This window comes from Enhydra lutris, unplaced genomic scaffold (assembly GCF_002288905.1).
Source record: "Enhydra lutris kenyoni isolate GAN:26980312 unplaced genomic scaffold, ASM228890v2 scaffoldscaffold6, whole genome shotgun sequence".
Taxonomy (NCBI): Eukaryota; Metazoa; Chordata; class Mammalia; order Carnivora; family Mustelidae; genus Enhydra; species Enhydra lutris.
The window spans coordinates 10,016,085-10,043,041 of NW_019154090.1; the positions used below are offsets into that span (position 1 = coordinate 10,016,085).

At 50.6% G+C, this 26,957-nt stretch overlaps 1 protein-coding gene across 1 annotated transcript in view; it reads left to right on the plus strand.

Moving 5' to 3' along the window:
- The window catches only part of LOC111141582 (nuclear factor of activated T-cells 2), a 137,354-nt gene that overhangs the window by 51,943 nt on the left and 58,454 nt on the right, over window positions 1-26,957 (plus strand). Inside the window, 3 exon segments of the mRNA XM_022494247.1 lie at window positions 9,685-9,887; window positions 10,909-11,081; window positions 25,898-26,038. Coding sequence (XP_022349955.1) covers window positions 9,685-9,887; window positions 10,909-11,081; window positions 25,898-26,038 — 517 coding nt within the window.

The window sequence follows — 26,957 nt, forward strand, 5'->3', positions numbered from 1 at the left end:
ACTGTGGATGCCTCGGTGACCAAGACAGGTGGGTGAGGAGGCAGAAACCAGCAAATACATATATCGTGCGACGTCAGGTAGTGGTGAGCGGCTGCTGTAACGTAAAGGAGGGTGGGCTCATGAAGAGTGGGAAGGATATGGGGGGCCACACTGGGGTGGGTGGTTGGGGAAGGGTGCTCTGATGAGGAGTTGTCTGAGGAGAGGTTTGACTAAGGAGAGGGGTGAGCCCTGTGGATTTGGGGGAAGAACATTCCAAGCAGAGAGAACAATAAGCATTGAGACCCTGAGGCAGGAGGGTGTCAGGCCCGTCTGAGGATGACAAGGCCAGTGTGGCTGGAGCAGAGGGAGTGAGGAGCATGGGCTGGAGATGGTGAAGAGGGGACCAGATCAGATTTGTAGGATCTTCTGATCTGAGTAAGATGTTTGCTGTGGCGGTCAGGGGCAGAGGGGAGAGTGGGACGGGGGCAGGTTGAGCAGAGGAACAAGATCTCTAACTTCAAAATTTCAAGATCATTCTAGCTGCTATGTGAAGACTGTGTGGAGGGGAAGAGGGAGGATAGAAGCAGGGAGACCAGGAAGGAGTCTACTGCACTAGTCCAGGCAGGAGATGGTGGGAGCTCAGACCAGAGTGGTGGTAGTAGGGCTCGCGACAAGCAGTTAGATTTTTGGATGGATTTTGAATGTTGAGTCACCAAGACTTGCTGTGCAACTGGCTACGGTGCGTGGTTTGCTTCTCTCTGGGTTGTAAGCCCCATACCCTGAACTCGAGGGAGAACTTTTGCTTGCCTCTTCCTTTGCTTCTACCTTGGACCCCCTACCCTTGAGGTTTCCACAGGTGGGTCCTGGGATTTTACTTTTCTTGCAGGATGGAATGGCACATTGTTCATCTCTTGGTACCTTCCTTGCTTTAGTTTTTCTTCCTTGTGGCCTTTAAAAGAAACGTTAAGATTCACAAAGAGAAAAGTGGCCAGGGTGGTGGTGGGGGGAGGGACCTCTTTCTTTGAGTGAATGTTTTGGCCTTATTTTTTACATGATACATTCAGAAAATAATTTTTGTATTGAATTTTAATCAGTATAATAAGTCAGGGGAGCTACAACCTGGGGCTCCCAGGACAACAGAGCTTTTCCCTGGGAATGATCCAAATCCAGGGGACATTTAAAAAAAATAGGGTCTGATTTCTAATTTTATTTTAAATTTTACTTTGGATACCCACACACTCTGCACCCTCACAGTTTCATAACAAAAACAGATATATTTGTTCTCACCATTATGGTATATTTTGGAGATTATGACATATCCATATATTAAAAGCTTCCTTAGGGTTGCCTAGGTTGTGCACTGCACAATGCCAAGGGATGCCATTCATAGTAACTGCCATGCTGGTTCCTAGAATATGCATTCTTCTCTGCGATAGCATTATACTGCATAATATGTCACTACTGACTTAACCAGTACTCTTGATGGGCCACATCTTTTGCTATTTTAAAGAGTGCTGCATTGAATAACCTCATCCTTAGTTTTTTCTGCACGTGTGCCAAGACATCCCTAGGGCAGCCCACTCACTAGTAGTAGAATTATCTTATCAAAGGGGGTATACATTTTTAATTTTGAAAGATAACTACAAAATTGCACACGGATTTGTTTCCACAGGCTCTGCTCGTAGGTTTACATATTTTAACCACTCTACATGGGTGGCACCTTGTCCTGTCTTTTGTGTCAGTCCATGCAGAGCAGATGAAGGAGGGCAGACCTGGATTCCAATCCCTGCTCTGCTGCTTGCTTGCCGGGGACCTCACGCCTCTGAACTTTGCTTCCTCTTCTGTAAAAGGTAGCTGAATAGTTCACGGAACTTTATGGGAATGGAAGGGGGTAGACATGCCCCAGTTAGTTGGGCAACGAATTAGATCTGGTAATGGTGGTAAAGGCAACAAAGAAGAATGTAACTGAGGGGCCCTGCCCCACCGGGGGAGCAAGGAAAGTCTTCAGTGGAAAGTAAGATTTGAGCCATGCTCTGTAGTGTGACCAGGAGTTAATGAGGGCATAGGTGGGGGATGGGGGGAGATTTTTCCTGATCGTCAGAGGCAGGGAAGACCTCATAAGGGGTGGAGGGGGTAGGGGTGCACCCTGGGGCGGGGCCAGACCATGCTGTGCCAGAGGGACTGGGAGGGAGGGATGGCTGACCAGTTTCAAAGGTCATCCTGGCTACAGGGTGGGGAGTGGGGAGTGAGGGCTGGAGGGGAGGGTGGTACTTTGGATGAGTGGAGAGGCAATGGAGGGAGGGAGGGTGTGGGGCTGAGTGGGCTTTAGGAAATGGAATTGACAGGACTTGGAGATGGAGTCAGTATGCAGGTGAGACAGAGGAGGTCTTGAGAATTAGGATTTCTAGTGAAATTATTAGTATGTGCTCACCAGATGGTTATGTAATGCTTATTGGGATGCCTGAGATGAGAGCAAATCATGGTCTAGTTTCCCTGGTGTGTGTGTCTGTGTGTGAGTGTGTGTGTCTGTATGTATCTGTGTGAGTCTGTGTGTGTATCTGTGTGTCTGTGTATACGTGTGTCTGTATGCTTGTGTGTGTGTGTGTGTGTGCCTGTGTTTCTGTGTGTGGGAGTCTGTGTGTGTGCATGTCTGTGTATGTGTGTGTGTGAGTGTGTGTGTACGTGTGTCTGAATGCTTATGTGTGTTTGTGCATGTGTCTCTGTGTGTGTACATGTGTGTGTGTATGTATCTCTGTGTGTGTTTGTGCATGTGTCTGTATGCTTGTGTGTGTTTGTGCATGTGTCTCTGTGTGTGTGTGTCTGTGTGTGTTTGCGGATGTGCCTATATGAGTCTGTTCATGTGTGTGTGTCTGTGTCTGTGTGTTGGGGGGCTGGGCTGGCAGGTATGTTCTGCAGGTTTTGCATCCAGAAATAAAGGCAGAATTTGGGATCTGTGCCTATTTGTAGAAATCTTCCCCCCACACGCGATGTGGCCATTGGGAATCACAAGAAAACACCCTTACGGGCTCTTCTTTCTTTCAGAGTGAAGTCTTTGAGGATGATACCAATTTCCTAATATTCCAAATTCTACAACAACAAAAAAATGCTACTTAACATTGTTCAAGTTTGATTTTAGTAAAATTCAAAACAGTTTCTTTGGCCGGTCGCCACAGTGAAAATCAGTCGCACATTTTGGACTGGGTGGCAGCCTTGTCCATCTGAGAGTATTTAAAAAGCTCTGAGCAGAGTTGATAGAAAAATCATTTTTAAGGAAATGTCATTTATGAGTTCTCCTTGTGGTGTTTATCATGCGAGGAGGTTTGAACAACTTAAGTACCCCACTGTAGGGGTTAAATCTGGACCCATGCAGAGGATGGGAATGCCAAGGCTAGGAGCCAGCAGGAGGCCAGAGAGGCAGGGGTGGGGCAGAATGTAAGGCAGCGCTCACTCCACGGTGCCTGCCTCGCATTTCGATGACCCCGACAACCAGCACCTGCTTAAATCCCATGTCAGGTGCCCAGGCACCATACTGGCCTCACTAGTCTGAGCCCCGGATGCTGTCCCTGTCATCAGAGATTGTCTCATGAAACAAGGTTCAGTGACAAGGGGAAATGGCCTCACTGTATTGTTAAGTGGAAACACTATGTGAACTAGAATCCCAAATATGTGTGTGCTTAGAAGGAAAGTCTGGAAGGAATACACTAAAATGCTTGCTTATTTTGAGAGAGTATTTTCTTTATAATTTATACTTTTTCGGGGCGCTGTCTATTTGTTCTACAGTGAATGAACCTTTGCTTACTTTTCCTTTGTCTTGTTACACAGTTAATACCAACAAAGGTCGATGATCCTTTTATCTGCACAGCAGAGCGGTTAGACTGCGAGTGGGCGGAGCCTGAGTCTGGGGATGGGGCTTCAGATGCTCAGCCGTCCCCGTCCCCATGAAACCCTGGGTCTCTAGGGTGTGAAGACCATGTTCACCTCTGGGTTCTGTTTGCCAAGCTGGCAGGATGCTCTTGCCTGTCTTAAGATGTCTCCTCCAGATGCCAGGAGAGGTGGCCTTTTTCTGAGGCAGGGGTGACACGAGGCAGCCAAAAAGGCCACGTCCTTGGGGTTCCATCTTGGGGGGCTTCGAAGCCGGGGGGTCCTCCTGAGCCTCAGCTTTCTCCTCCAAAAACGGAGTAACCCTGCTGTCCTGCCGTGCAGATTAAATCAGCCTGTCACTACCCACTTGGGTATCAAGCCTCAGTGTGTGCTAGAAACCCCCCTTCTTCCTGGAACCCTGTCAGCTGCCTGGCCAATGACAAGAAGCAGAACTTTTGCTCTCACCTTGGCTGCCCGAAGCGGACCCTCTCGTGCCTGGGAGACCAGCTGACCTTGAACTTCTCTAGGTTTGCAGCAGGTGTCTGCTAAGGTGGGAAGGTGACTTTGCTTACCCAGGCCCCTAGTGAGACATTACCTTTGGAGGATCCTAGAAGAAGGCCTCATGACCAAAGTCTCCCTAAAATGGGGATGACAGGGCACACGGGACCTCAGCGGCTGATGAGGCCATCCTGGGACCCGAATTTCTTTTCATTAGACCCAAATCACTCGGCTTTTGGAGAATCAAGGAAATGGCTCCATGCTCTCCTTACCAAATCTCCAGCTGCCTGGCGAGGCTCTCCAGAGTGAGCAGGCCACGCAGTCAGGGCTCTGGGCCCCTTCTACTACCTTCCTGGGGTGGGGAGGGTAGAGGGGAAGTGTTCTTTGCTTTTCTTGCAAAATGGTGAGGTTTCTTCGCTGGGCCCCGCCTCCTTCCAGCCCTCCATGACGGAGTGGCTGTCAGCCAGCCCACAGAGAAGACTGGAATTAGTGCCGGGTTTACCTCCCACAAGGCTGTTTCGGGTCGCTTTTCACTTTGCTAGTCTTTCACATTCATTCTGCACCTTTCCATTCAGTTCTGTAGTATCACCTTCGTGTTCTGATTCATGTCATCCTCAGATGACAAGGAAAAGCCTCTGCTCACCAGTGGCACTTACTGGGAGCTCTCCTTTGGGGCCCCACAAAAGGCGTCTTATTAAAGCCTTTGAAAGAGCCCCGGGGAGTAGGAGGTGACACCCCCGTTTCACGGGAGCATTTGAAACCCAGGAGGGTGGAGTCCCCGCTCCAGAGTCACAGCTTATAAGTGGCAGAGCCAGGGTGGAAATCCAGCTGTCTGACGGAGAGTGAAATCCTTTCTTCTCTCTACCATCCCACACCCCTCTCTGTTCCACGCAGAGGGGACGCCCCCCTGGGGAGGTGGCGGCCAGTTTGGCTTATCTGGGGGGCTGCTTTGGAATGCAGAGGGGTCCTTCTTCAAGGAGTGGGTCTCTCTCTCAGCGCTATTACTTGTGTTGATTTCCGGTGCCTGTCTTTCTGTCCATCCCGCCCCCACCTCCTCCCCCGCCCTTGTGTAGCAGGACGAACAAGCTGCAGCTCCAATGGCATACTGACCTGTGTTTCCTCGGAGGACCTGATCTGCCTTTCTGACCTTGGTCTTCGAGCCCAGAGCAGCTGTGGACCCCCCAGGTCACAGAGCGTGTGTCAGTTAGGGGGAGCAGGGTGGCCCGAGAGCCTGGCTGCACATTGCTAACGGGGCCCTATCCTAGTCAAGTTAGCTGGACGGGTCCCCTGCCCTTTGCAAGCCTCGGTGGGCGCGTCGTGCAGGGAGCTGGGGCATGGTGCTCGGCCTGTGGGAAGCATGTGCTTTGCTGGGCCGTTGTTGTTGTTGCCTGTGACCGTGAACACAATACGTTGATGGGTCACGCAGAACAAAATCAACAAGGTTCCTGGACCTCGAGTTCAAGCGGGAGGGAGAGGTGCTAAGCAAACAACAAAGCAAGAACATTTCAGATGTTAATGAAGTCACCATGCCAGGGGTGTGCTCGAGAATGTGCATTGTCTGATTCTCTGGGCGGGGGAGAGCTCCAATGTGTAGCATTTGCCAATTTTTGTGGTATAAATATCCCTACTGTGGCTGACTTCAGGTTACCACTGTAGCACCAACTGGCTCTTAAAATTTCTAAAACCTTCAACAAGTGGCTCTTGCAAGGCCGAAAAAGCTGGCTCCAGCCCTGGGTGTGGTTCGGGAAAGACCTGAAGGTATCTGAAAACAAAATGTACCAGTGGCAGAGCGTTCTAGGCAGTAAGGGGGCTGTGCAAATGCCCTGCGGTTGGAGAGAGCTCTGTGGGCTCAGGGAACAGAAGACTGGTTGGTCTTGGCAGGGACCTAATGGGGGTGGAGGGAGAAGTGAGCTGCTGGGCTGGTGGAAGCCTCAGCGACACTGGGACCAAGTCTGAGGCCACAGGAAGTCTCAGGAGCGTTGTAAGCAGAGGCATGTCTGAGTCTCATTTGCACTTTTTTTTTTTTTTTTAAACGTTATTGGGCTTTTCCGTGGAAGGCCAGCAAGAGGCCAGCGAAGGGGCACTGATGCTGGGGTGCGTGTGCCCGCCGGGGAAGATACAGAAATGACTGGATTCAGGTAGAGCTGTCGGGATGTGACAAGTTTTGTCTTCAGGTGTCCCCTGGCTGTTGACCGTGAGCACACCCAGCTGCAATTTCTGCTCTTGGTCCTGGGGCAGAGGAGGGAACCTGAGACCATCCGTGCTCACTATCTCTCTGGCCTACTTTTCACTGTGTGATAACTCTGTTTACTACCTGCCAGACTTCCAGGACGGGAGGGATGGACTTCTGATTATCTTGGGTCCCCATGCAAAGCAAACCCAGCAAAAACAATATCGGGAGGGATGGACTTCTGATTATCTTGGGTCCCCATGCAAAGCAAACCCAGCAAAAACAATATCGTGACTCTGACCTTGCCCCCTGGATTTTTGCAAGAGAACCTGGCCCTGTTCCTCACTTTGCCTGGGGGAGAAAGATAAGAGGCTCTGACTGGGATTTCCATCTTTGCCCCAGGGCGTCTCTTGGGTGTGTCCCAGACATGTAAATGCTGTGGGTGTCAGCCTGGCAGGTTTTAAAAAAAAGGTGTCGCCATGCTCAGCTCCCCTCCCTGCCTGTCTCCGCACTTGGAAGGGTAGAGAGAACGGCATCTCTCCAGACCCGTGCCGTCTAATGGAATTTGATGTTGGAGGTCTTCTGTGTCTGTGCTATCTGTGACAGTGGCCACTCGCCCTCTGTCGCTTTTGAGCACTTGAAATGTGGCCAGTGTGTCTGAGAAACTAGATTTTCCCTTTTCTTTAGTTTTTGTACTGATGGTGGGGGCCCGCAGAGTTTCCAGACCCTGTGTCATCCTCCATGGCCGGACGGCCTTTGCTTTCGGGCAGTTGGCTGGAGATCCTAGTTCTGGAGACTTGCAGAGAAGGGTAGGATTTAGGGAGCTGTCACCTGTCATAGCCCCTTGCAGTTTGCTGGGGAAGGAACAGTGTTTCTCAGCTGGGGAGTGGCGAGACAGGACACCGTCTTCGAAGTCTCAGCCTGGTCCTCTCTTTCTTTTGTTATCATAGATATTAAACCAGTGTTACAGCTCGCAAGTGTCTAGGCATCGATCCTTCATTCATTGTGAATCAAGTGGGAGGAGTCTTCTGTGAGCACCTTCTTAACCTTGATCTCCTCCTCCATCCCTAGACGTGACCGTGTTGTGGTCCCTGTGGAGTGCGCCCTTCCATCTTTTCCTGTTGTATTTATATCTATCAATGGAGAGATCCCAGACATCCGGCATTAAAAAAATGAGTCGTATCATGTAATACATGTTTTTCTGCAAGTTGTCTTTTCTTTCAGTAGTGAGTCTTAGATCTTTCTGGGCCAACTCATTGATCTCTACTTTTTTTGTTTGTTTGTTTTTTAATTGATGTAGTATTTCATAGCCTGGACATTTCATATCACTCAGAATCCTATTGCTGTAATTGTTTATTATTCCATTTGTTTTAGTAAATATTTTTGTGCATGTTTCCTGAATGGACAGTATTTCTTTTAGGGCACATAGTGAGGAATGGAATTACCAGGTCAGAGGGAATATGTATTTTTTAATTTTAATAGCTGCTATACAATTCTCTTTAAGGGGCGCCTGGCTGACTTGGTTGGTAGAGCACGCAGCTCTTGATCTCGGGATTGTGAGTTCCAGCCCCATGCTGGGTATATATCACTCAAAAATAAAGTCTTTAAAAAAATATGAACAGGGGTGCCTGGGTGGCTCAGGTCATAATCCCAGGGTCCTAGGATCGAGCCCCATATCAGGCTCCAGGCTAGACCGAGAGCCTGCTTCTCTCTCTCCCTCTGCCTGCTGCTCTCTCTCCCTCTGCCTGCTGCTCTGACTACTTGTGCTCTATCTCTTTGTCAAACAAATAAATAAAATCTTTAAAAAAAAAAATGAACAAAACAGTTATACCAGGGTATGTTCTTGTGAACTGTGTGAGCATGCCTCTGTGCCTGAAGTCACTAAAACGTGTGATTTTATCAAATACCAACATGCATGCCAATCGAACAGGTGAAAAATGGTTTCCTATCTTTATGTAATTTGCATTTTACTGTTTATAAGTCAGATTGAACATCTTTTCCATGCCAGTGGCCATTTGTTTTTCTGTGACTTGCCTGTTGACGTTTCTTTTGCATTTTTCTGTTGGATAATTTTGTTAATGCATTCAGCAAACGTGTACCAGCTTGCCCACAATGCACCAAGCAGTATTCTAGGCTAGGGATGTTGTGACAAGTAAAATAAATAGACATGCCTGCCCTCAAAGAGGTGATGGTCTAATTGTAGGAGAAAGACCTGGGGTACCTGGGTGTTTCAATTGGTTAAGTGCCCAACTCTTGATTTTGGCTCAGGTCATGATCTCAGGGTTGTGAGATCGAGCCCCATGTTGGGCTTCATGCTGTGCATGGAACCTGCTTAAGATTCCCTCTCTCTTCCCCTCCCTCTGCCCCTCCTCTCCCTCTCACACGCATCTGTACACACACACCCACACCCACACTCTCTTCTGCAAAAAAAAAAAAAAAAAGAAAGATGTAACCAAAAGGAATTGAGGAAATATATAATAATATTAGATGGAATAAAAAGAAGGAAAGGGAGCTAGAGAAGAAGGAAGGAGGTAGTCCTACCCACTGGGGGAAAGACTCAATTTTAAATAGGATGGCCGGGAATTTTATAGGCATTCTTTATATATTCTAGGTACTAATCCTTTGCCTGTTCTGTGTTGCACACATTTTTCTCCAGTCTTTAATCTTCTTTGGACTCAGATGATGGTACTTTTGCCCAGCTGTTTCTTTCTTTTTTTTTTTAATTAAAAAATATAACGTGTTAGTTGGAATCTCTTCGTATAAAAAGAGTAAATTCCTTCTGATCTTCCCAGGCTACCACTGTCCAGAGCTCTGGTTTAGCTTTCCCGATTATTTTCTGTCCTCACCACCATGTGACACTCTCCCCATACCCCTCCTGACAACACTGAACACTGGCAGTTTCTGGCTGTTTCCTCATAAATGCAGTTCTGATCTCCTACATTCTTTCTCATGGTTGTTTAATATTCCATTTTAGAGAGGGTGTCTGTATTTTATTGAAGCAGCCCTTCTGGTCGGACGTCAAGATCCCTTCTAGTTCTCCATTCTTCCAGATGGTGCAGCAATCCTGTGCTCTTTCTGCCGCCTGGGATCTTCTCAGATTTTTGTGGAACGACACCCACCAGCACCCTGTGTCCTAAAGGTGTTATAATAATTTGATTTTGTGTTCTCGCCCACAGCTCCATGGCTACATGGAAAACAAGCCCCTGGGACTTCAGATCTTCATTGGGACAGCTGATGAGCGGATCCTTAAGCCCCACGCCTTCTACCAGGTGCACCGAATCACGGGCAAAACCGTCACTACCACCAGCTATGAGAAGATCGTGGGCAACACCAAAGTCCTGGAGATTCCACTAGAGCCAAAAAACAACATGAGGGCAACGTAAGGGCTGGGGACCAAGGGTGGTGGGTCTTTATGGGGAAGCGAGCGGTAGGAAGTTGGGACAGGGGACTCTGGTGTTGGCAGAAGGAACGAACCATGGATGGTGGTTCCCACTCTGTGATGGACCCTTCGAGATTTGTTGAGAAAGTTTCTATTTTCAGAGTTCTCTGCCTAAGTCCTTGTCGTGGGTGTCAGGAGGAAGAATGCCAGTGCATCTGTGGATTATGTTACTTGGGATGAGGCTTAATTTATGTACATTTCAAGATTTATTTGGCATAAAGAAATGATTAAATAAGGATGCAGAAAGGTCAAAATTCACCAAGCAATAGGCCTATAGCTAAAGTTTGGGAGACGTTGCACCCATATATTGGCGTTAAAACAAACTCCATGTTAGAAAATAATCTCAAACTTCCAAACCACGAGAATCTTACAAAGAACTCCCGTCTACTGTTCACTCAGGTCTGCCGATCGTGAACGTGCCCCACACACGCGTCATTGCTCCCTTCACTCTTTGCCCTTTCCTGAGCTGTTTGAGACTTAGCTGCAGACAGAGTGACTTTTTTTTTTTTTTTTTTTTTTTTAACTTTTAGATGCGTGAGTGTGCATTTCCTCAGAACAAGAATGCGTTCTTCGGTCACCGCAGTACATTTATCAAATTACAGATAGTTACTGTGATACGTCCCTCTTACCTACTGAGCCGTCTATAATCAATTTTACCCATTGCACATTTGAGCTTTTTAGATACTTTTGGGAGTAGAAAATTTGGCATGGAAAAAAACCTCCCTAGAGAAGTAATTTCCCCTGGGGGTTTCTCTCCTGACTTTGCAGGCGTCTGACCTCCGGCTGGGCATCAGTTCCTGGCGGAAGTGTTTACTGTGGATTGCGATCCTCCCTGCCTCCCCCCATCGCCGTAGCTGGCGGTGGAATGATTTTGGTTAACTGAGTAAGGTGGTTTTGTGGGCGATCTTTCCTTTTCCCCTGAGATGCTCAGTACTAACCGGGGTTCTCCACCTCCCCACAGCATTGATTGCGCGGGGATCCTGAAGCTTCGGAACGCCGACATTGAGCTGCGCAAAGGCGAGACGGACATCGGCAGGAAGAACACACGGGTGCGCCTGGTGTTCCGAGTGCACATTCCAGAGTCCAGCGGCAGGATCGTTTCCCTGCAGACGGCGTCTAACCCCATTGAGTGCTGTAAGTTGGGCTTCGGGCAGGGTTGGCCTCTGCAAAGTGTATGTACGTGACCTTTGGCCTGGGGCAAGGTGCCCAGCAAGACGACGCAGGACTCACAGGGGGTCATCAGGGGCTCCGAGAGGACCCAAGGGCCCAGAGACAGAGCCCATGTAGCAGTTTCTCTCTGCTTCTATTTACTGGTGGAAGGTTTCGTGGTCTCACAGGAAATTAAAAAATAATACAGCTAACGGGTAGCCTACAGCTTCGTTCAGAACATTCGAAATGCGTAAATGTTTTGGTCTTAAAGAGGGTAGATGCTGTTGGAGTGGTTTTACTGTACCCAGTGTCCTCTTTTTCTTTTCCTCTCCTCTCCTTTCTTTTTTTTTAGAATTTTATTTATTTATTTGACAGACAGAGATCACAAGTAAGCAGAGAGGCAGGCAGAGAGAGAGGAGGAAGCAGGCTCCCCGCTGAGAGGAGAGCCCGATGCGGGGCTGGATCCCAAGACCCTGCGATCATGACCTGAGCTGAAGGCAGAGGCTTTAACCCACTGAGCCACCCAGGCCCCTGTTCACCTCTCCTTCCCACCAGAAGAGTATCCCAGTGGCTCTCGCCTCTGGAGCGGTGATTCCTCGGGTCTCAGTGCCAAAATCTCAGCATTCAAAAGCTCGTAGAATCTTCACAGTCTTTGGTGATAGCTGGTGCCATGAAGCCCACTTTGTAGGGGGGAGGTGGCAGGAGCTGAGAGATTGGCTAACTTGTGCCGGCAGGGCTGGGATGTGGACAGGGAAAGATGCCCAGACAAAGATCCAGAGGAATCTTAGAATGATCCAGTATGCGGTGGCTGAGACCTGCCATGTGCACAGGCCCTGAGCAGGAGCTGGCCCTGTTCTCACGAGGCTTTGAAAGAGGCAGCTGCTTTGAGCTCATTCCCGGGTGCTTGAGGCAGGGTTTGTAGTTGGTTTTTTTGCAGTTCGACATGGCAAAGCTTATCGTCTGCCCCGGCTTTGAGAGTTCACAAATCGTTTGTCAGAGCATGAAGGAGAAAAAAGTAAACATTGTTGCAGAAATCGAAGCTGTTTATATTATTTCTTAGTTTCTTCTGAGAACATTTTTCATGTTGTTACAGTCATGTTCTGTATTCAGTTGTGTTTCAGGGTTCTTTTTCCTTTCTACTGGACATTTTACCATAACTCTGTGTCGCAAAAATCCATTGCCTATGGAGGCCAGGGAGGTCCCCTGGAGGAGTAGAGTGGCTTGGTGGGAGGCAGTAGGGAGTGGTGGAGACCAGGGAGCAGGAGGACATGTTCCCCACCTAAAGGGACTGCCTTTTTGTTACCCCAGCCAGTATTTCCATGTGGGCCTGTAGGCTAGGGGTGGCCAAATCCTCTGACTTTCTAAGACAAACCAAAACTCTCCTGATTAAAAAAAAAACAAAAAACAACAACAACAAAAAAAACCCACAGCAACAAATTCAAAAATACTGTTTGGATCAAAGGAAATCTTCATGTGGCTTTGATTAATCAGAGATAATCTTAATCAGACATTAATGAGTAAAGCAAATGCATGAATATCTTTATGCAGAGAGGGTTGAGGAAGCCTGACCCTCAGGATTGAAAGCCAATGAGGAAAGAGCCTGGGCTCTCATTGGGAGAGAAGCCAGAACTTGGTCTTGGTTGGTCTTTGGAAAAAGATGAAGGGGCCCTATGATTTCTTCCAGCCTTACGAGTCATGATGTGTGTGGATCAGGCTGAACGTGGTAGTGAGTCTGTCCTCTGATGTTAGAAGAGAAAGACCCAACAGCAGACAACAAAGGAAAACGAGTGTTGAAAAACATCATCTCAGAAACATTGGAATTCCCCTCCCCTACCCAGCAGACCCCACCCCTGTCCCCTGAGTGCTAGCCACGGAGGCTGCCCCGCTCCAATGTTGGTTTCGAACATCTCGAGATGTTTTTGGGAAGGAAACTCGGGCTCTTCCTCAGTAATTTGGGGGATTTTGAGAAGATAAAGTCTCTTCTTTCTGGCAGATGACTCACACTACAGGATGGGGCTGTGGTTTGTAGCAAGGTGGGGAGCAGGCGGCCTCAAGAGAGGCACATGCCAGAGTACCCTGTTTCTCTCTGTGTCTGTGTCAAAGTATCTCCTATTGATCTGAGACTTTAAGGATCACCCCTGAACCTTGTGCACCTCCAGCAAGATCTCTGGGGTGTTACAAACTTGTTTGAACCTCAGACGTAGGCTTTTTTCTGTATTTGGCTGATTCAACCACCTCCTTTTGACAGATAAGGAAACAGACTTTCTTGGTAAAGTGATTCACTCATTTTTACTCAGTAGGCAGCAGAGCCGGAGTCTCCAGCTTTCCAGTTCTGTGAAATAACTTCTCGAGGTTTCTAGAACACCATGGTTCCTTGCAATACCACATTGAACCACCAGTTGGTCTCTCTCTCTCTCTCTCTCTTTCTCTTACCCAGAATCCTCTGTCATTTTTATTCCCTCCTTTGTCCTATTTGCCTAGACCACTGCCTGATGGTTCTGTACATATTTATTGACGAATGGCCTTACTCTAGGGTTCCTACGGAGATATTCAGTAACTATTTATTGACACTTAGTCTATAGCCTATGCAGACACAGTATGTGTCCGGTAAGTTTTTATTGACTGGTTGACTTAGGATGGACCCCGTGGGGAGGGTGAGTTGGCAGGAACACACTCAATGGGCTGATACTTTTTTGCAAGGCTCGCTTACTTACACTTTGGACGTGCAGCTTCTATACCATCTTGGGGGTCAAGGGTAAGTTCTCGATTCTAGTGGAAAAAAAAAAAAACTTGAGCAGATTACTGGAGGCCACTCTTTGGAAAGTGGACTAATTTGCTAGAACCGTCCACTGCTCACATTCCTTCACGGGTCAGCACGCAAGAGGTCAGAGCTCCCCTTTGCGTAGACGGGCACTCCACGCTACTTCCCTGTTCCCGCCAGCGCCTTCCGTATGGCCAAGGAGATGCTTCCAGTTCTCTCCCTTGACTGTCAGCCGAGCTGACCTTGTAGCTTCCCCGGTCCTGCCGGCTCCAGGTGCCGCCCCCACCCCCTTCCCACTGCTGATGACAACCGACAGCCACGACTCCCGCTCCTCCGGGAACAGGGAACGCATCAAGGGCAGGAGGGCACACCCCTCTCTTCCCCAACCACACACCCACACCCAGCTGTGGTGCCTTCCTCCTCCAGAGCCTTGCAATGGGACAATTCTCCTTTCCTCGAGGCTCCTCTGTGTTCTCAACACCAGTGTGACTTTATCGGGGTGGTTGCGCCCCTGGGTCCATCTTGTAGGACTTTCCCAGGGTGAGCATGGATTAGGTGCCCCCGACGGGGAGCCTCAGAATGACAAACATCTGTTGTCTCACGGTTCCAGAGGCCAGAGCCCAGAATCCAGGGCTCAGCCTGGTGGTACCTTCTGGAGGCTCTACAGGGGGATGTTCCAGGCCCCTCTCCCAGCTGCAGGTGCTGGCCAGTGGTCTTGCACGCCTTGGCTCGTGGGGGCATCACTCCAGTCTCTGCCGCCTTCTCATGAGACCCTCTCCTCGGTCTCATCCAAGGACACGGTCATTGGGGTGGGGGCCCACGCTGATCCTGCCTGATCTGCCCTCTATCCTGAGCTTGCTTGTACCTTCAAAGACTGTATTTCCATATCTAGTCAGGTGTGAGCTTCTGAGTGGCTGCGGAGTTCTAGCCGGCGGGCGCTCCGGTCAGCCCAGGATGCCTCCTCTGCTGCATTTCTTGACTTCACATACGTCTCTGCTCCTCGGTCCCCAAATCCACCGGACATCTTTCTGGGACTTCTCTCTTGGCTTTTGCCCTTGCTGTCCCCTCCATCCAGAGCACGAGTTCTCAAACTTGGCTGCCCATTGGACTCACCCGGGGAGTTCTTCAAAGACAGGATGATGCCTGAGTCCTACCCCAGAGATGGCAAGTCTGTCGGTCAGGGGTGGGATCTGTGCGTGGACACATTTCAGAGGTCCCCTGGCGATTCTGCTGTGCTGCGAAGCTTGGAGCCCTCCTGACCTTGCCTCCCCCACTCCTCCCACCCTCCAGTCCCTGGGTTCCTTCCTCACCTGAGGCTGCCGTTCACATGGCCCCTCAAGGAGGTCTCTTCTCCTGACCCCACAGGGTACTGGGGCCCCCGCTGTGTGCTGACAACCCAATTTACTTGTCAGTCTCTCTCCCGTAAGGACAGAAACCAGAGGGTGTCAGCCAGGGCCTGCCACAAAGCAACTGTCTCTAGAATGTTTGTTTAAAAAAAAAAAATAGTGAAAACAAGCATCTCCAGGCTGCCTGGCGAGAGAGAAAGGCCATGAGGAGATAGGTGTGGTGGGGGGACTGTCCCCGGGTACAGAGGTCTTGTCCCTTGAGAACCTGCCCATGGGTTCACTTCCTGCCCTGCAGAGGGGCCTGCCTCTGTTCATAGAGTTTCAGAAAACACCAAAAACAGTTTTCCACCAAGTCCTGCCCACTCCCAGCGCAGAATGGAAATTCGCTCTGCTCCTTTCGCAGGACCTGGGGGGCGGGTGTATGATGGGAAGCGGCAGGTGGATTTTCTCACAAGCTCTTTCCAGTCTCTCCCTTTTCATGACGTAACTGGGTGTCACCGAGGTCCAGTGAAGATACAATCAGTTGCACAGACCGCACGTCTTCAGCTGAATGATTTTAGACAATTCACCACACCTGTGTGACCACGACTCAAAATGGGACACAGGACATTTCCTTCCCTCCTGGAACGGCCCTCGTTCCCGCCTATCAGGGCCTCCTCCCCACTCCCACACACCCAGGCAACCTCTGTTCTGATTCCCATCACCGTAGAATGGCTTTGCCCGTTCTGGTACTTACTTGATGGAATTCTGCAGCGTTGGCTCCTGGGGCTGGCCGCTTCTGCTCGGCACGGTGGTTTTGAGATCCGTTGCTCTTATGGCATGACTCGATAGCGTATCCTTTTTCTCGCCGAGCACCATTCAGTTGTGCGACTTTAACGATTATTTTCCATTGATAGACACTGGGCTTGTTGGCGGATTCGGATGCTGTGGAGAAGGCTGCCATGAACCTTCTCGTTCTGGGTCTTTGGTGGACAAATGCTTCCACCACTCCCAGGTGCATATCTGGAAATGGAAGTACCGCTTCATGGGGAAAGGATGTGTACCAATTTAAGTGTTTCCTAAATCATTTTATAATTCCAGGGATCCTGAAGTCTACCCCCTTGGGCACCATTTGCATTTCCTTAATGACTCAGGGTGCTGAGCGCCGGTTGTGTGCCTCTGGGCTGTTTCCGTGTCTTCTTTGGTGAAGTGTCCATTCAAAGCTTTTGCCCATTTTTTATTGGCAAAAATCTCAGACTTTTGTTGTTAATATGCACCAGTTGTTTGGATAGGAGTTGTTTTGGATAGGAGTCTTTTGTCAGATGTATGTACTATGAATATTTTCCCCAGTCCGTGGTTTGCCTATTTATTTTCTTATTTGTGTCTTCTCACGGGCATCGATATTTTATTTTGATGAAGTCCTGATTTATCATTTTCTTTTCCTTTGGGCTTAGTGCTCTTTGCATTCCCCCCAACAAAGCCCTCTACCTGTCTGAAGGAAACAAAGATACTGTCTTGTGTTTTCTTCTAGAAGCTTTTTGATTCTGGCTTTTCGGTCTAGGGAAACACTCCATCTCAGGCTAATTTTTTGTATGGTGTGAGGTAGGGTCGAGGTCCATCATTCACCATCTGAAAATCTGCTTGTTTTATATGCCCTTTTCTGCAAGCAAGAGCTTGGAAAACCCAACTGTGTTCTTTCCCTCATCAATAGGCCTTCGCTGCTCCCCCTCACTCCCCCAGGTCTGGCTTGGGAGATGGGTGATCACTCAGGAATGCCTCATGAATGTCCTTAGAATCAGTGGGACCAGCCTAGCATATTCCCTCATTTGCTTCACGAAAGCAAAGATGCTTAACTTGTCCACCTGCTTCTCCCAGAAGCCGAGAGGACCCACCTAATTCATATGGGTTCCTTAATGTGGATTTTAACCACTTAGAAATATGTTTGGAGTGCATGATACACTCTTCTGGGCACTAGGGATAAAACAGTGATCAAAAGAAAGTCTTGGCCCTTGTGGAGGTCACACTCTAGCAGGGAAACCAACAATAAACAAGTAATGAAAACCACCATTTCAAACAGCTAAGTGTGGTGATGGAAATAACAAGGACCATGTGTTGGTGACTTAGGGGTGGGGACCAGCAGCCTTGGGTATGCCCGATCAAGGGAGACCCTCTTGGAAGAGGTGACACATTAAGCTGGGCCTGAGTGGTTGGGGGAGCATGGCCCAGCTGAAGAATACAGTAAGTGCAAGGGCCCTGGGGCAGGATAAGTTCCGGGTCTTCAGGGAACAGAAGGGCAGCTGGGGAGGCTGTGTGGAGTGAATAGAGGTCAGGAGAGCTCTGGAGATGAAGCTGGGGTCTCAGATTTTATTCCAAGTGAAATGGGAAGCCTTGAGTTCCAAGTAGGGGACTAACATGATGGGATCTGTATTTTCAAACTTGTTTGGCACAGTGTCTGGTACACATAGATGTTCATAAATACTTGAAAAGCGACAACAGGACCTGGCAGGGAAGAGGTAAAGGAAGAGGAACAATTATCAGACACCTGCTGTGAGTCCAGCACTTTCCATGTTGCTGCTGAATCAGCAAAAACATGGGGAACTCAGTACTCAGTATCTGTTCCCATTTCACAGCTGGGAAAACAAAAACACAGAGAAGCTGAATAAATTGCTTATGGTCACACACTAGTAAGGGGCCAAACCAGAGATGACGTTCACATCGTGCTGGACGTGGAGTGACAGCATGGGTGACAGATTAATTTAGGGCAGAACCCCAAAACTGGCATCCTCTCACATACCCAGGAGACCAGCTCAACAACCTTCAGAGGCCTGTGGGTGCCCAGCTACCCACGGCAGTAGATTATCTCCCGAGCTGCTATAGCAGTAAATCTGGGATGAAATTTGAGCATTTGACAGAGGCCTTTTTCAGCCCCTGCTGCCCAAGGAGACTTCTAAGCAAGGACTAAGAAGCCACATTTCAGAAACACCAGAAATGTACAGAATGGGGAGAAGCAGTTTCAGGTGGTGATGAGGTCTGGGCCTGGGTTTGAAGCCTGCCTCTTCTCCTTAGTGGTAGGTAGTCGCAGGAAGTTCCTTAACACTCCATGCCTCAGTTTTCTCATCTGTAAAATGGGGATGGTAGCCGTACCTATCTCTTGGGGGTTAAATGCGTGTGTGTGTGTGTGTGAGTGTGTGTGTGTCCTACAGTTGGTGCCGGCTGAAACCACAGCAGGATAACCAAGTGCCTCTCCCGTGGTATGCCCCACACTTGCTGGTTGGCCACCCTTCCCATGGCTCTGCACAGCAGCTTTGCATACACCTCTGCCTGTCACTCTGTCGCTGCCAAGAGACCACAGCCGAGGCAGCAGTAGGCGGGTGTGGGAGTTTAACAAACATGGGTTCGGGGAGTGGGTGCCAAGCAGCACCCCCTGCTGCTGAGAAGGGACCTGGGTGGTTTTCTGGCCTGTGGAGTGGGTGGGCTGGGTGGCGAGTAGTGCCGGGTGGCGGGGTTTAGGGGCGAGGGGGCCAAGACTGGGGAGGCTGCCCTGCTGACCCATATGGTTATCTGATGGAAGGCTATGGCCCCTCACGGAGCTAGTTACACAGGGACAGGGAAGGCAAAACCGCCCTGAATGAAAGTCTGCCATGTGCCCACGGCTCTCACGTGTATTAACTTGTTTCCAGCCTCCTTGTGGCCTTGCAAGGCTCACCCGAAAGACTTGCTCAATCCATGCATTCAGAAACACTGACCAGTGCCAGTGAGCATTGGAGGCATGAAATGCTGTCCTCTTGGACATTCTGTTCTCGCGGGCGGAAGTGCAGAAGCATTTTGTGATTTGCTGCAGCTGTGCCTGGCAAGGGGAGGGGCCAAGCCGGGGGTGACACCTGTGTCCTTCTGTCTGTCCAGGCTGGCTGAGGCCCACAACGATCAGAAAGCTCATCCAGCAGTCAGACGGAGAGTCATGCGGCTCTCAGGGAGGGTCTTGTGGTGTGGAGATACGTGGGAATCGTCTGATGGGGCCGCCTCTTAGCACTTTGGAGGAGCGTGATTATCTGTATCTGAGCAAGAAGTCATAGCGTCCACCATGGCCCTACTGCTTTGTGAGTTCGGGGAGATGAGACCCACCAGCCCTGCAGGGTACATGTTACTGCTCCATATTCCATACAGGAAAGCTGAGGCTGCCCGAGGTCCGGAGTGAGAAGGTGGTCGTGTGTGCCGCGGGCCCCACGTGTCTGTGTACTCTGCACCTCACTCCCACGGGGTGAATGCTGACAGGTCTCGTGCAGAGTTGAACCCCACACTCAGGGAGATTTGCTATCTCACCTCCCACTTCCCAGGGAAGACCCCGGAATTGTCACGGCAGGGGCTGAGGGACCTAAGCGGCCGGTCTCAGGCGAGGCCCGTCAGCACTGTATTCTGAGCTGGGCCGGGCTCACAGCCAAGGACGGCAGCCTGCTGTAGAGACAAGAAGGGTGGACAACAGCTGGTGCGCTGCGGCCAGGGGTGGCCAGTGCTTGAGCCAGAATGAGACTGATGGGGGCCCATCCCTTACCCCACTCCCGCTGTCCCCTCTTGCTTGGGCTGGCTGGTGGCTTTCCCACTGGGAAAGCCTTTACTGAAAAGGGGCCCTTCAGGGTAGTAGAATCCCATGGTCTGCCTGTCTGCCTTATTTAGCTGTGAGCTCTCAGGCATACCCCTTCTCCTCTGGGAGACCCAGTGCTCCCAGCTGCAAAATGGGAATGATTCTTGCTTAGTGGTCCCTTGAAGCTCAGCAGTAAAAATAAACGTAACTAAGGTTCAGTGAGCCTGTCAAAATGCTACATGCTTCCCACGCACTGATACATTTAATTTGCAAATAGCCCTATGCAGTTGGTACTATGATTATTTTCATTTTATAGATGAGAAAAGGGAGACAGAGAGAAGTGACTTGCCTCAGGTCCCAAAGCTCGGAAGCCACCAAGCTGGGCTTTGAGCTCCGGCACTGACGTGGCAACATCCTTTTATCCACAACCCTAAATTCCCTCCTCGTGTGTTTTTTATGGTATCAACAAATACATGCGTGTAAAGTGCTTAGAATCCAAGGCACTCTCTGTCAGCTGTAATTACTCGCTATTATTAGCCGAATCCAGCCACTCTACAGAATCAGATTGCTCGGACCAGCCTCTCCTGCCTGTGTCTTGAGGTTTTTTGGGTAGATCGTAATTCTTGGCCACATACCCTGATGACGGGTGAATTGTAGACAGGCGAGCCGTAACGTCCCATTTCCAGGCTGACGCGGGCAGACCCGCATGACCCCGAGCCGGTGCAAATCTCCCCCAGCCGCTGCCCGCTCCACTCCCCACCAGCCACCTTTGCAGAAAAGCAAACACCCGAACTGGTTAAAACCAGCAGCGCCCCTGTTGATTCAGAGCCCATAAAACCCAGGAGCCCCGATCCCCTTTATGACCTGCTGGGATCTAGGGGCAGGAGGGAAGCCTGGGGGTTTCTTGGTGGGGCCACCTAGAAGCTTGCACTGGAGCAGAGCGTTCTCGACTTCACTCACAGGGAGAGCCCAGCCCTCAGGATGGCTTTGACGTGACGGCTCTTGGGTTTGGGTAGAACAGTGCAGGGTGGATGGTTTGGATGGTCCAGAATTTCTAGTGGTTGAGAGGCCCAGTGAGAGTCAGTGGGGACCGATGGGGGTTGGTGTGCACACCTGGGCTTCCTGTGAGCCCTCTCGCAGGTCTTGGATGGACCAATTAGCAGCCATCGGTGTGAGAAGTTGCATCAGAGAGAGAGAGGAGGAAGTGGACCCCAGGAGGGTAATTTTGGTTGCTGTTTGCCTCTCTTCAGTTCCTCTTTCAGAGGCTAATTGGATTTGTTTGCTTTACCTCGGGGGCTCTCTGAGGATGTCGGGGGATCCCCTGGAGGAGGTCCCCTCGTCCTCAGGTGGCCTCTTTAAGTGTCAGAGTTGGCGCTCAAACAGATGTGTGTAACAAGCCGCCTGGAAGGGTTGTTACCATTGCAAATTCTAGGCGATCTGGGTGCTGGAGATGGAGGGTGTGGTTTGAGCACCTGTATGATTATTAGGTGCCCCCTCCAACCGGGTCACCCGGCTGCAGGGGACCCGGGAGCCTTCTCTTGAGCAACTCTGCCGGTCGAGGTTGAGCAATCCAGTTTCTGGGTTGGGATCCACCAAGAGAAACAGTGACACGCACAGTAGCATGCATCGGCAGGCGGGACGTGGTGGGCGCGGGACGTGGTGGGCGCAGGCTGGGTGAAATGCAGAGTCTGAGGCAGCCACACTTAGCCCGCGCCTGGTGCATGGAAACTGCTGGAGACACTACTACAGGGTCTTGTATCCGTAGCCTTGCTGGCTGGAATTGACTGAGCCACATTCTTTTCCTGTGGGTTCCCTTGTGGGAGTCTTGGATCAGCCCATGAGGTGGGTCTGTGAACAGTTGCGACGCCCAGAGGGGGAACCAGGCTTAGAGGAGCCCCAGGCGAGGATCCCCCGAGCTAGGACCAGGGTGTCACCCGCGTGGGGCTGCCCCTTGAGGGCGCCGGAGCCGGGTGTCTGTTCCTCTGTGGCCTAAGAGACATTAATAGTGTCTTGGTCTGTGCTCTAGCAGGGCTGTCCCTGAAGGGTTAAAAAAGACAACAAATGAGAAAATGTTCTGGAAAGGGCTAAGCAAGAAATCGTGGCATTTTGAAAGTCGACAGTGAGAAAGAGTCGTTTTTCGAATGGTTACTGTGGGCCTGCCTCAGTGCTTTTGTCTTGCTTAAGATGCTTTTCTTACTGTGATAAAATACACATAACAAACGGCGCCGTTTGACCCACTTGAAGGGGTATAAATCCATGGCACGGAGGACACTCGTGGTGTGCCACCGCCACCCTCTAGTTCCAGAGCTTGTCCCCCCCTCCCCCACCCCCGAAAGGAGCCCCGTGCTCCCTGGCCCTTGGCGACCACCTGTCTGTGTTCCATCTCAGCAGATTCGCCCCGGTCCGAACGGTTTGTATCTGCGGGTCCTGGAAGAGCTGTCCCTTGGTGTCTGGCCTTGCGTTTAGCATCACATGTTCAAGGTTCCTCCACGGTGTGGCCCATAGCGTGCTCCATTCCTTCTCGCGGCGGAATCGTGTTTCTCTGCGGGTCCGTCCGTCCGGGCGTCGGTGGATGTCTGGGTGATTGGTATCTGCTATTTCGCCAAGTTTGTACTGCCCGAGCCCGCGTTTACATGCGGTATGTTCTCTCGAGATGCTGGTACCAGACCTACGAGGGCAGGAGAGGACAGCATTTTCCCGAGGAGGCATCTGTGATCCAGAGAGGTGAAGTGACTTGCTTAGGGTCACACAGCAGGGAGGTGGCCGACACAAGACTCAGAAACCGTGTCTTTCTGACCCCAGAGCCCAAGCAGCAGTGAACCAGGAATTCTCCTTTGGCTCCCAGGTCCTGCGTTATCCTACCATTGATGGTCTCTGGCAGATCATACCTGGTGGGACCCACTGGAATCCTTAGAGGTCATTTAAAAAAACGAAAAAACAAATCTCTGCTGGGGTCCTCCCCTCAGAGCATTGAAGTCAGAATGTATAGAACAGTGTTCTCAACCAGGGACGATTTTGGCCCCCTCCTCCCCAGGGCCATCCAGTTTTATGACTAGGGACAGTGCTGGTTGTCCACAGGGGAGGGGTGCGGCTGGCAGCCGGTTGGGGGCGAGGCCAGGGCTGCTGCTGATCTTCATACCGGAGGCGCCTGCATCAGGAGCGCCCAGGCTGAGAGCCCCTGCTCAAGGGTTAGGGCCTGGGTGTCAGTGTTCTGTAAGTTTCCGGTCTCATTCTCATGTGCCCTCAGGGCCAGGAGCGCCTCTCAGACTTGCTAGTGGATAATAACCACGTGGATTCCCCTTTCCTTGTTGCACGACAGCTTGGGTTTCCTGGGTCTGGGGAGGGGGGCACCCGAGGCTCTGTCTTTCTGATAAGCTCCCCGGGATGCTGGTGCTCCGAGCTCTCGCCTCACCTTCAGGACTGGGGAATGGAAAACGTACAGTTAGCTGGGCTGGACCCTTGTTCTCTCTTTTTAAACTATTATTTAAAAAAAGAATGTTTTCCTGTCGAGGAGGAGAAGGGGTGGGAAATGCAAATGCAGCCGAGGAAGAAAAAGGTGGTGGCTTGAAACTGCGAGGCTTTGCAGGGGGACACCGTGAAGCTGCTCCGGGAAGGAGACTGCCGTGTTCACAGCAATGCACAGTGATTCACAGACCAGCTGTCGGGGCCAGCCTCCCACCCAGCGCCGAGAGTCACGGCCACAGCCGGTCCCCGGCCTGGCTGGCTGAGAGCCCATGGCTGGCTTGCCCAGTAGTGATGACTCAGGCTTTCCACCTGCAAAATGGGAGGGACGGATCTTGCCGCCTCCCCACCCATGCCTGGGGCCAGAAGCCCCCCCCGCGGTCCCCCAGACTCATCAAAGGCAGATCTTAAAAGTCAGGACCTGCTTTTCCAGGCAATGCAACTGCTGTTTTCACTGCTAATAAATCTCCATTTGTGGCAGCTCAATTAGGAAGTCATACAAAACTCTTCTATTGAAAGAAGGGATTAATAACCCGGCCCATGTGGGAGAAATTAGCAGCTTCTGCAGTGAGGCCTTGTTAATATGTACTCTTAACTGGCAGCCCCTTGGAATAGCACTGGCTGGCGGGTCCCTGGGCTGAGCCCGGCAGGCAGCGAAACCAGCCAGGGATCACCATGAGTCACTGGGTTGCACTTTCAAGGTGAAGTGGCCGGGAGCATCCGGCTGGTCCACAACAGACTCCTGAAACGTTGCCAAGGGCGTGGTTGCTCCTGAAGGAGACGGTTTCAGGAGAGGTGGAGGGGATGCTCGGCTACCTGGAGGTGCAGCCCCGCTGGCAGGGAAGGGTTCGCGTTGAGCCTCGGGCCTCACGCGGCTGCTGCCTGCCACAGCTCCCGGATGGGGAGGTCCTCGGGCCCCTGGCACGGAAAGGCCTGGCCCTCGGCCCAGTTCTCGGGCTTGGGAGGAACGCCAGGAGCTCGGGCTGACTCACGAGGGGAGGGCCGGCCTCTGCGGCCCACGCTGCTAAGGCGAGGCCTGAGCCGACGGGTCGCTCTTGCTGACAGGGACATGTCTGTCCCCCTGCCTAGGAAGGGTGGCTGGAGAGGGTCTCTGTTCTTTCCTGCAGCTGGCCCTCCAGAAAAATCGGGGTCTAGATGGAGTGACCAAAGGGTGGGGCTCTGGAGCTGGACAAACCAGAAGGATTCAGATCTAAGTCCCACCACACACCCTTAGCCCAGGGGTCACCTGACTTCTCTTAGCTGGAGTTTTCTCCCTAGGCAAATGTGAATAATTTTAATACTTCCTTCCTCTAAAAGTTGCTGGGAGCATTCAAGTATATCATCATAGCCCCATGCTTAGCGTAAGCCTGTCCTGTTTCTCCGTCTTTCATTCATCATAGACACAGGTGAGGCTATAGGTGTATGTAGAGAGATTGATAGGTATGTTCTTGTATGTATGAAGATATATTGAGGGGGCGCCTGGGTGGCTCAGTGGGTTAAAGCCTCTGCCTTCGGCTCAGGTCATGATCCCAGGGTCCTGGAATCGAGTCCCACATCAAGCTCTCTGCTCAGCGGGGAGCCTGCTCCCCCCCCCCACCTGCCTCTCTGCCTACTTGTGATCTCTGTCTGTCAAATAAACAAATAAAATCTTAAAAAAAAAAAAAAAGATATATTGAGATATATCCGTATCTGCCTCCTTCTATCAATCCTACCATCAATGCGTCCATCCTGAGTACCCCCTACTAAATCCAAGGCACCGTTCCTGGCCCCTGGCTTACAGTAGTACACAAAGCTCCCTCCTGGGCTTACATTCTAGTAGAGAGAGATTTGAAAGGCAGGTGGACTAATAATGTAAGATAAAGGGGAGAGAAGGAGAGAGAGACAGAGAGAGAGCAGGGATAGCTGTTTTAAACCTCAAGGTGGGAGGGTGGAGGGGTATGGGGTAAGGAAACATCTCAGAGAAGGGGATGTCGGAGGAGAAACCTACAAGAAGTGAGAATGGGAGCCACCCAGGTAATCAGGAAGAACTTTCCAGGGGGGGGACTAGGAAGTGCAAGCGCTCACAGATCGGAGTGTGCTGGGTATGTTTGAGAGACTTTGAGAACATTCTAGAAGACTGGCTGGAACACAGCTGAGGCAGTGGGGTGGGGGTGGGGGTGTCCTTAAAAGTGAGGTCAGAGAGGTGATGGGACAACATCATGCTGTTTCACAGACCCAATTTAGGATTCCCAGTGAATTCCCAAGCAAGTATGTCTAAAACCTGCAGGAACCCGGCCCTAGCATTTAGCACGTATGATCCATTCAAGTGCACGAGGAGAGAGTACGCTCCAGCAAAGGGACTCTCTTATGGAAAATTGATTTGCCCTTTTATGAAATAAAGATCAAATCTTGTTCACCTTGCCTTCCTATAAGGAAAACAGGCATCTCTCCCTTGATTCACAAAAAACCCTGAGTGGTTCATAGCAAACTAGCCCAAGTGACTGAGGGCCCTTTCGCAGGAACATGGCATTTCCAGAGCCCGCAGTTGCTGGGGCCGCTGGTTCCATGTTTGCCATGACAACAGGTGACAAAGGGGGAGGGGTGCAGAGCGTGTATGGTCGCCGTGAAAGCAGAAAGCCTCTTTTGAGCGGACTTCTCCTGCCGTCCCAGTGACTTCTCTTTCTCTGGCCCTCAGCCCAGCGATCCGCGCACGAGCTACCCATGGTGGAGAGACAGGACATCGACAGCTGCCTGGTTTACGGGGGCCAACAGATGATCCTCACCGGACAGAACTTCACAGCCGAGTCCAAAGTCGTGTTTACTGAGAAGACCACAGGTCAGGGGGCTTTTTGAGCTCTTCCGTTGTGTGCCAGCACCAGACCAAAGCACCGTCTTCTTTTCTTGCAAACAGCATCGCCTGCGGGGATCGGTTCTGTTGGGCTGGGCTTTCTAGTCTTCTCAGCTCGAGAACCTTCCGCAGCTGATGTCCTACAGTTCGAGGTGGGGGAATCTACCATGCTAGATGGTAGGCCATGTGCCCTCGCTGGTCCTGGGTTGTTCCATTGGATGATGAGGTTGAACCCCGACCCCAAACTTCCGTTTTGTTTTTTTTTTTCAACTATTTTTTTTAACATAGGCAAAACTTTCCAACTTTTTACTATTATCCAAAGGGGTGGCCGTTCAACATGGCCAGTAAGTTTGCCCTGGCCCTGGGTCTCCTGGGTGCAGATGCCAAGTTTGTCACCGGCTCGCTCTGTGATCGTAGGCACGTTACCTCCCCTTCTGTGTCTTCATTTCCTTATACACAGAATGATAATAACAAAGGTTCTTGCCCCACAGTGTTGTCGGGAAGGCTAACTAGGTTAATACCTGTTGAGTCATCGTAAGAGCGCCAGGCTTCTTGTGGGCCAGGAAACATGAGCTACTTGTGTTTTTATGACAAATGGTGCCGCAGCGAAGCTTCTACACCATTAGGATTAACGAACTAATCTTGTATATGTGAGCGCCGGTCGCTGTGTACTCAGAGCCTAAAGTGGGATTTCTGTGTAGTCATTTTGAGAGCTTTAGTTCCCTTCCGGAAATCTACGCATTCAAACTTCCATCACCGCCATGTCAGGAATGGTTTCATCCCATCCCAGAAGTGCCATTTCATTTTTATTTTTATTTATTTTATATATTTTTAAGATGTTATTTTTATTTATTTGACAGACAGAGATCCCAAGTAGGCAGAGAGGCAGGCAGAGAGGGGCGGGGGG